This window comes from Talpa europaea (genome assembly GCF_964194135.1).
Source record: "Talpa europaea genome assembly, chromosome: 2".
NCBI lineage: Eukaryota > Metazoa > Chordata > Mammalia > Eulipotyphla > Talpidae > Talpa > Talpa europaea.
This window is the reverse complement of record NC_140068.1, coordinates 88,677,297-88,687,324: the sequence shown is the minus strand read 5'-3', so window position 1 is coordinate 88,687,324 and position 10,028 is coordinate 88,677,297. Positions and strand designations below refer to the sequence as shown.

Here is a 10,028-nt window from a genome sequence, read left to right as displayed (position 1 = left end):
CTTCATTTTCAGAGACTGAGGGAAATCCCAGAAGGCTTCTTGGAAGTGGTAACATTCAGCTTGTGCGAAATGTCCCACACAGCTGTACTCAAGCTGTGTGGGAACTAGTAAAGGCCAGAAAATATGGCAAAAGGCGTTTGTTCAGAATATCTTCCTCCTGCTGCTTTAAAACCATTCTTTATTTTTCTTCCCTATTCTATGTCCTGGAAGATGACCCATATGGACTGAATCAACAGATTTTCTTGCACTAAAGTTTCTAACTGGACTCAATCAGTGGAAGGCACCAGCAGAAGAAAGTGGCATTTTTAATTCCTATGAGTCTCCCCCTCACAATGGATTGGCTACATGCCTCTCTTGAAGGCCACAGTTCTGGGAAGTATTGATCTCTTTCCCTGGGTTCAGGTAACAGTTTTATCCCTTTAGACCTAGAAGTGATAACAGGCACTGCACCTCTCTTAAATTGCTTTTCTAAACTCTACCCACAGCTTTGTAAATACCCTGTACTAAGCTCTCCTAAAATTATCCACTTTGAGTGTGCCATCTGGTCCCTGCCAAGTCCCTGACTGATACCGTTTGTTTGATTAATGGGTATTAGTTCAGACTAGTTGGAGCATGAAGTGTGTGTGTGCTGAAGCAGTAGAACATCATGTAGGAACAGTAGGCTGAGAGCAGATGGTGGAGGGGCTTGTCTTCCAGGCCAGGGAGTTCATCAGACAGTGGAAACCTCAGAGGACTTTCAGCTAGGAGTGGGAAGCTTTAAGAAAACTAATTTGGTAGCTGCATGAAGAGTGGTTTACAAATTGGAGATGTACAGATAAGTCAGGAGATGATACAATTACCATTACAGGAAGATCCCATTTTGTAACTCTCAAACAGGCAAAGATCCAAAAATTTGATAGTGCAGTATATTGTTTTTGCCCTTTGTGAGTCTTGACAAGAGTAATTTTTTTTTTATCCTTAATGGTTCCAATGTACAATTAAGGTTGAGAATCAGATTTACTGAGTCTTTCTTGACATCAGGTACTTACTAGTATGGAGGTTTTAGCACCTTAAGATATTGCTGATGAGTGTGCAAATTGATAAATCTCCTTAATGGTAGTTCGATTATATATATCAACACTAAATTTCATAGTCTATTGACTCAGCAATTCCACTTCCAGGTACTTAGCCTACAGATAATATTGCACACATGCTAAATAATTTAAATATAAGGATTCTTATTTAGCATTTTTCTAATGGCTAAAGATCGGAAGCACTATAAATATCCACTAATTAGAGACTGGCTAAGTAAAAATGGCATATCCCATTAACAGTAACAGTGCTCTGCGGCAGTTAGAGATGAGATGGCTCTGTACGTACTTACATGGGAAGATGTCCAAGTATAATGTCAATGGCAAAGGCAAGATGCCTAATAGTACATAGGGTGCGCTTCCATTTCGGTGGGAGGATAAAAGGATACATTGCACATGAATTTATGAAAGCATAGACCAGAAAAATACAAAGGAAACAGAAAAGGACTGTTGTTCTCCAAAGAGAATTAGATGGCTGGAGTAAAGGAAGGAGGAAGAGTAGTTTTTATTCTATGTTTTTTTTTTTTTTGTACCTGTGCATGAATGTTTTTAAAAACCCATTGCAGGGCCTCCCCGGTGGTGCAGCGGTTGAGCGCTGGGTTGCGGGGCTGCCCGGGGCCTCTGCAGCGCTGGTTCGATCCCCAGCTGCTCCCCGGCCACCTGAGGAGGGTCCCACATGGTGCGCAGACCTCTCCTGCCGCCCGCTGCTCCCCTCAGCAGTGTGCTTCGGTCCTTCTGCCTGCTCTGCTCCCCGCTCTGGCTCTGGTGAATTCTCTCACCCTCCCGCACCTCTGACTGTACCCAGTGCTTGTGTAAATAAAAATAAATAAATCTTTAAAAAAAAAAACAAAAACCCATTGCAGTGCTACATGAGGGGCAAGTTTTTCACCAATACCACATGAGTCTCTGGGCCAGATGAGTGGAACGTGAGAGTAATCCTTACTACCAGCACAATTTTAATGTATAGTGACTTTCAGGAGTGATGAAAGCTTTTAGAGAATGACCTATGTTTTCTTCTGCTCTTTTCATATTTCTTACTCTCTTTCTTGCTCTTGCTCTCCTGAGGCCCTACTTGGGCCTTTCTGTTTTCAGACTAACTGGAATCCTGGTTTAACATCCTGAAAAGGTGGGCTTCTTTTTTTTTTTTTTTTTTTTTTTTTTTGTATAGAGGCATGCTTTATTTATTTGTTTGCTGGTCTGTTTGTTTGTTTCGTTTATACATGCACTGGGTACAGTCAGAAGTGCGGGAGGGTGAGAGAATTCACCAGAGCCAGAGCGGGGAGCAGAGCAGGCAGAAGGACCGAAGTACACTGCTGAGGGGAGCAGCGGGCGGCAGGAGAGGTCTGCGCGCCATGTGGGACCCTCCTCCGGGTGGCCGGGGAGCAGCCGGGGATCGAACCGGCGCTGCAGAGGCCGCGGGCAGCTTCGCAACCCAGCGCTCAACCGCTGCGCCACCGGGGAGGCCCGTGAAAAGGTGGGCTTCTTATGGTCCAGATTGGTCTAGTTTGTTGCTTCTCTCAAAATCCTGGTTCTGCAAAAGAATCACTCCCAAGAGCTTGTTTAAACACCAGTGTCCAGGTACTAATTCCAGGGATTTCATTTTGTTGCCCTTTGTGAGTCTTGACAAGAGTAATTTTTTTTTATCCTTAATGGTTCCAATGTACAATTAAGGTTGAGAACCAGATTTACTGAGTCTTTCTTGATATCAAGTACTTACTAGGATGATATTGGGGCAGGTGATGATTGGGAGGTGTTGTGTGTGGCTGGCCAGTGCCCCTTTTTAACAATCTTCTCTCTTGGAGAAAAAAAAAATCCATTGCACCATCATCATAGAATCAAGTCTCTATAGTGATGGCAGTTCTAAAAATCAGAATACATATAGCTCTCTTGGCCATAAAGTCAACTGAGAGGGCCTCCCTGGTGGCTCAAGGGGTTAAGATGCAATCTATGAAGCTGTCCACAGCCTCTGCAGCACAAGTTTGATCCCTAGCCAGGGAGCTACCCACATGGCACAGCAGACCTCTCCTGACTCACCCACTGCTCCCCTTAGCAGTGTATTTCAGTCAATCTGCCTGTTCTGTTCCCCGCTCTGTCTCTGGTGAATCCTCTCACCCCCCACACCTCTGGCCTGTACCCCAGCTCTTGTATGCATAAATAAATCTTTTAAAAAAATTAAGTCAACTGAGAGTATTCCACTAAAAAACATATGCATAGTAAAGTACTTGAGAGCCTGAACAGAATGTTGAATTTGGTTCCCACATGAATAGATGGTCTTGAATTTTCTTGCATGGTCTGGTCAGTTCTTAAAGTTCAGGGTAAGTTCAATATCTGAAAGGCTGGAAGGCAGGCCTTTGAATAGTCACTTCTGTGATGGTGGCTCCTTGGTAGGTAGTGGGCAGGGGTGTCATTCAGGGAATTCAAATCCTGCATTGGTGGTTGATACAGATGCTTTACTTAAGGACCTTTGTAACCTGGACAGTATGTGGAGGTAATATGAGGGCACTACCCAATAAGAGCTCTCAGGATTTCTTTATTGTGATTGTTTTTTCATTCATCTGAACTTACACTAGACTGTAACCTGCACACCCTTACCTGTTTATCATTGTATTTTTAGCACTAGCCCTGAACTGGTGCAAAGTTGATTTTCAAACACTTGTTTGTTGTACTGAACATGGCTTTCTGTATCATATGGTCCTGCCCTTCTTAAAACTTAAACTGGGTAAATAATTGACCCTTCATCTTAATTATAATATTTGACTTATTTTTGGCTTGTAAGAGAATAGTCAAATACTGTGACTGAGTTTTGATTTGGTAGTTGCAGGGTAAGGAAAAATGTCAGGCTTTTCTGCCCTCCCGCCATCAAGATAGATGATGGATCCTTGAGGTCCTGAATGCATGCCTGATGGCGGGCACCTGGAGTAGGGTGTGGGCATAGGTAGATGGGATTCACCTGGGCTGAGACTGGGCTTTTAAAGGGCGGCGTCACAGGGACACCAGTAGAAGCCAAGAAGCTGAAAACGAACAGAAACTGAGAGAGAAGCAGAGAACGCCGGAGAGCCCAGATAGAGTGAAGACTTGCTGGCGGCTGGGAGGCCTGCCAGCCTCCTGGCCCCCCAGCATGCCTGCCTGCTGTGTACCTGGTAATCCCAATAAAAGACCTGCAAAAAACCACTGAGGACTCTGACTCCTCCTTTACCCGGTCTGCTGGATCCTAGAAAACGTGCCCTGTGGTCTTCCTGACCCCTTTACAGTGGTTAAGGCCTTTGAATTATATGCAAGTTAGTTGTCCTACTTCTGTGTTACTAATTGCCATATTTATAAAATATTGTACCTTTCCATATACATTGTATATTACCATGTAACATTAGGCATAGAAACTTGAATCTTAACATCTTGCTGTCTTGTTCATTTCTACCTGATTAAGAAAATTAAAATTAAAATGGTACGCAATTGTGACTCTTACAGTGCAAACAGAACATCAGAATTAAAACTTAGAATTATTTCTCTTATTCTGGCAAGGTTGAGACTCTGGAGTGATACTTTGTAATTATACAATGCTCATGTAATACAGTACTAAGTTATATTTAATATAAATGACCATAACACTGAATAAACTCTGATTGCTTGACTAATGTGCAATTTTATTGCTTGTGTAGAGCTGATCCTAATGGAATTGTATGGTCATTATGCTTATTTGTGCAATTTGCCTTTATTGTAATGACCATTATCATTAGATTTGCATAACAAAACCTTACTGAAATTGTTTTAATCAATACTTTTATTTCAGGGGTATGACTTTAATATAGGTGGGGGGTGGTTGTTTTGATAGTACAATTCATCACAATAAATTTAGGAGAAATATAATAAGGTCTAACTTTCTGAAATGGCAGCGAGACTTGAGAGGACAGGATGGATGGGTAAAATCTGCTGAAGACAGAATTAACATGATTTGGAGGTCTGATGTTACAAATTGGCCAGCTCAGGGACCAAATGTGGTCTGCAGCATTTAGGCGGGGCTTGCATATTTTAACAATTCTTGAATTTCTCTGCCAAGTAACCCGGCCCCCACTCCCCATTGACTTACTCCCAGCCTCCTTACTCATTGACTTGACCTGCTTGGCCCTGGTAGGCTTTGAGTGCCTGAAGAATAGTGATATCATTAAAGGAAATTTAGAGGGAAAGCCATGAAACTGGAGATTTTAAAAACATGTGGGATGTGGAAGGCAGCTGAGCCCACTGAGAGTGAGGGCTGGGAACAGGGACTATACACATAGGTAAGAGTTGAGGCTCTGGAAAGGATGAATAGAAAGCAGCTGAAAACCTTAGCCAGCACTCATACTTAAGGCTATAAGTCACCAGAATCCCTATGAAGGGAAAGAAGCTGTTGTAGGAGAAACAGGATAGAGCAAGGCTGCAGAGGTCAAGGAAAGGAAGCGTCAAGGATAAGGTAGTAAGCTGTTCACCTAGAGGAGAAAGGATGAGAACAGAAGAGAGGAGAGAGAAGACTGAGTGATTGATGCCATCAAAGAGCAGTTTCAGCAGGAAAAACGGGCTAAAATTATAAAGAGGGGGTGCTCTTTTAAGATGACTGACAGCACAGGGGAGGAGTTAGAACATCATGCAGTGACAGGTAGGGTAGGTAGGGAGCCGCTGAGATCTATTTTGAAAAAGGAAGAAAAAGGCCAATGGAAAGGGAGCAAAACCACAGGAGGGGGGAAGGAAGGGGAACCAATGGAAAAGGTAGTGTAGGGAGGAGACAGGACTCAAGGAAGACCAGTGAGGGTGGAAATTATTTCAAATACTGAGGACTGATAATGGGATGCTGGTTGGGTGGCCTAAAACTTATTTGTCAGGTGAGGCTAGCAGAGTTACAGGCACAAAACTGTGACTTTTAAGAAAGTAAGAAAAAGGTCTGGGATAATTGGCATAAGCTATTAAGGCAGGCAGAACAGCCTTGCTGAGCAGTAAGAAAAGCTCAGCAATTAGCAAGCATGGACTCCAGTTCAAACTGCCACGATTTTGTGGTTTTATTATGTATTATAAACTTCAGGGATTTTATTTTTTAAATGTAGTTTAATTTTCCTGTAGAAATGATTAGTCCACAAATATGAATTACAGACTATTAGTCCCACAAGCCTGGATTTTGCTGATGTGCATTTGGTGTTAAACTATCAGTGTTTAGAGGATACTGCTTATAGTTTCTATTGTGACAATGTAGTTGAGAATTTCATTACATATTGTCTCCTTTTATGACTGGAATTATTTCTCTTAAGCAATTTTCTCCCCTCTTCTTTCTGGATGTAACACACTGTGAAACTGATTAGGATCCTTTTTCTTGTCAGCTAATAGTTGACAGAAAAGAAATTTTGCATCACCTTTGGGTAAGGAATCAAGTTTGACAGGCTACTTTTTTTGGTTTTGTTTTTTTTTTATTGAGTAATGTTGATTTATGACACTGTGTATATTTTAGGGTATATGTTCACATCTCTTCAGATAAATGTTACCACACATGCTCACCACCAAAGCAGCAATAGCCCTCCACCAAAGTCTACCATAGTGCATTGGGTATCCCCACCCTCACCCCCACTTTGCTGACTACATTTTTTTCATTGGCCTCATTTCTGTATCCAATTTGATTCTACCTTTATTATCCCTTCTCATTTAGCTTTATCTTGTTACATTTCACAATTCCTATCATTAGTAGTGTCTTCAAATCCATTTTGGGGATAAATACTTGAGGCACTTCAAACACCTTACTGCTTGTGGTCATTATTAATAACAAGCATATCTGCAATAACAAGGCCACCAGACCCACAGAAAGCTTTTTGAAAACCTTACAGCTTACCATTTAAGAATAATGGATGGTAGAATATATAGCAGAAAGCCTAATTTGTAACAGTAGAAAATTATAGCAAAAGGAGTAAAAATAAAAATGAAGATGGCTCTATGCTTTTTGGTATGAGAATTTCAGGAAAGCAATCCGCCCTCTTACATTATTCTGGAAGCTTTCTTTCCAACTCAGCTAAGCTATTCAAAATCACCATCATGTAGTGGTAAAGAAGGTGGGGCTCTGAAGCCAGACTGCCTTGTTACATCTCCCAGTTCACCACTTGAGCTATATGACCTTGGGCATTTACTTGTGTCATTTGAAAAATGGTGCTAAAAACCTACTTCTTAAGATGTTGACTTACTAAGTTTATATGAATAAAGTGCTTAGGATGGTGTCTGACATTTTAAGTGCACAAAGAGTTGGTAGCTATAATTATTTGGGATCTGCAGTTAAGTCTCATGTGGGTCCTGGGGACCATGTCAAAATGTTGTACCGAAACAAGCTGATGAAAAGCTGGAATCCAGGGCCTCCCTGGTGGCGCAGTGCATTGACAGTGGCACAGCTGGTTGATGGTGGTGCAGCAGGTTGAGCGCAGTGCTGTAAAGCTGTCTGCAGCCTCCGCATAGTTCGATTCCAGGCTGGCCAGGGAGATTCCCACATGGCATGTCAGACCTCTCCTGTCTCACTTGCTGCTACCGTCATCAGTGTATTTCGGTCCTTCTGCCTGTTCTGCTCCCAGCTGTCTCTGGTGGATTCTCTCACCCTCCCACGCCTCTGGCCTGTACCCCAGTGCTTGTATAAAGAAATAATTCTTTAAAAAAAAAAAGTTAAAAAAAAAAAAAAAAGCTGGAATCCAGAAGCTGAAGCTAGTATGTACTTGAGGACCAAAAAGGAGTTCTCCCAGCACCCTTGTTGAGAAATGCGTGTGGAAGTCAAAACTTCAATTCAAAGAATTCCCCAGTTCCCGGTCATTTGCCCAACTTTGATACCATACTTTCACATTAACTGGCTCTTTCTAGTACCCTGCTTAATTCATTTATTCAATATTTCTGAAAAGCCTACTTTACCATCCAGTAAGTTTTAAATACTATAGGCATTAAACACGTTTTCCCCTTACTGCTTCCAACTGTTAAAATTCAACTGAGTAAATTTCAAACATCTCATTGGCTTTATTGAGTAATTCACCAGTTGAGCAGCATCTATCTAGCAGGTGGTAGCTTCAGGAGCAGTACACAATGAAGGACTTTTATAGGCAGGAGGGAGTGAGCACAAGGAAATTCTATTAACAAAGAGTGGAGCGGTTGTGGCAAAGTTACTCTCCTTTAGCAAGGGTCTACAGGCAGACAGATGACCTCCCTCGTGCTGACCAGATGAATCCTCTAAGATTCCAATTCTACAGAAAAATGAAAAGTGTTATTTAGTCTCCATTTGGTGACCTGCATTAAGTGACTCTATTTGGGAACCTGTGTGTTTTTAACAAAGCTGGCATAGTAACAGCTGCCAGACATCTCCAAAACAGCAAAAATGCTTTAAAGATCTGTCATGGCTAGGAGCCTATCACAATCTCAAGTCTTAAACACTGAAGGCCTAGATAGTGTGACAACAATAAGTAAACACTGAAGTCCTGTTAGGTGAACTCAGTCCCACATGGGAAGTATTTGTGGGAAGAGTGAAGGACAGAGTGACGACTGCTTAGTCCCACTGGATCATTCGCTCTTCTTCAGGAAGAATACTCCAGTTTGGGGAGGCCACATTCCGGGCCAGCCAGTTGAAATCGTCAACGTCGTTCCAGTTATTTTTGCTCCTGTCTAAACCCGAACCCTCGAAGTCCTTGTCGATGCCCGAGTAGCTCCAGATGTAAGGGGCGAATTGGATCCCGCTGCAGTCCTCCACAATGGCCCTGCTAGTCACCTGCAAGAAGATGCGGGTGTTTCTTGTAGTATGGACGCGTAGCTGTTGGCAAGCCACGGCGAGCACGCAATCACTGCAGTCTTCCAGGAAGACAGAGGTGGTCACCGGCCCACAGAGCACCGTGCAGCCGCGGGCCTTGTGCAGTCGCAGGGTGTTGGGATTGCCATACAGTTTGATCTTGCAGTTGCTCAGTTCGGTCAAAAGAATGTCGCGTTGGCGCAGTTCCTCGGCTTGCTTCTCCAAGACCTGGGATTCCAGAGCGGAAAAACCGCAGACCCCAGTGGAGTCAAAGCCTCCCTCCTCCTTCGAGGACGGCGGGGAAGCCGGGATACTTTCCGCCGCCGGAGCGCCAGGAGCGGCGTCCACCTTGGTGGCCGAAGCAGCATCCTTTCTCCGGCTCTTGAAAGCGAAACGCTTCTTGGGCTGCAGCTCCTGGCGCCGCTCGGCCAAGGCCGCCTGCAGCCGCGCCAGCGCCTCTTGCGCCTGCCTCAGGTCGTAGGCGGCCAGAAACAAAACCGAGTCGTTGAGGAGTTTCTGAAGGCCCTGGAGCCGCGCGGCCGCCTCCTCCAGCCGCTCGACGGACTCCCCGCGCTCCAGAACCTCTTCCAGCGCCGCTCGCTCCCGCGCGAAGGTGGCGGCGAAGAAGTCGCTCTTTTCCTCCTCCACCTCCTGGTCCTGCCGCTTTTGCTTCCGCCTTTCCACCTCCAGTTGCCGCTCTTGTTCTCGCCTCTGAAGCCGCTCAGGCACCAAGCTCCGGTCCCGCTGGGACCCCAGGTCCCCGTTCCCCACGGCGGCCGCGGAGCAACTAGCAGCGTCCATCTTGCCTTCAAGCTTCCTTTCTCTTGTCTTCCTTCCTCCGGGCGCGCCCTCCGTGAGGCCTCCCACCAACGCGCTCCGTTATTGGCTGGCCGCGCTGACGTCACACTCCCGGCCTTATTTTCTCCGCTCATTGGTTCCTCCGCATCGCAGGGGGCGGGGAGATGAGGCGGGGCCGTCTGACAGGGGGGGTGGGGAGACAAAGGTCCTAGTGGATGGGTGGGGTGGGAGGCAGGCGGGGGAAGCTTTTTTTCCTCTTAAAGGGGCAGGACTTATATCCGGGATTGTGGGGTGAGTTGCAGCAGCGGCAGCTGCACATGTGGGTTTGTTTATAAGAACAAGGTTAGAAACTCGCAGGCCTCCCCCTCCCCCCCAGCTCCTCCCTACTACCCCCTTACAGG

At 44.8% G+C, this 10,028-nt stretch overlaps 1 protein-coding gene across 1 annotated transcript; it reads right to left on the bottom strand.

Moving 5' to 3' along the window:
* Positions 1–8,592: 8,592 nt before the first annotated feature.
* TBCC (tubulin folding cofactor C) lies at positions 8,593–9,636 on the bottom strand (the record flags this gene model as incomplete). The annotated part of the gene is made up of 1 exon (XM_084228346.1): positions 8,593–9,636. The coding sequence occupies exon 1, from the start codon at positions 9,628–9,630 to the stop codon at positions 8,593–8,595; it is 1,038 nt and encodes a 345-aa protein (XP_084084472.1). The 5' UTR covers positions 9,631–9,636.
* Positions 9,637–10,028: the final 392 nt, after the last annotated feature.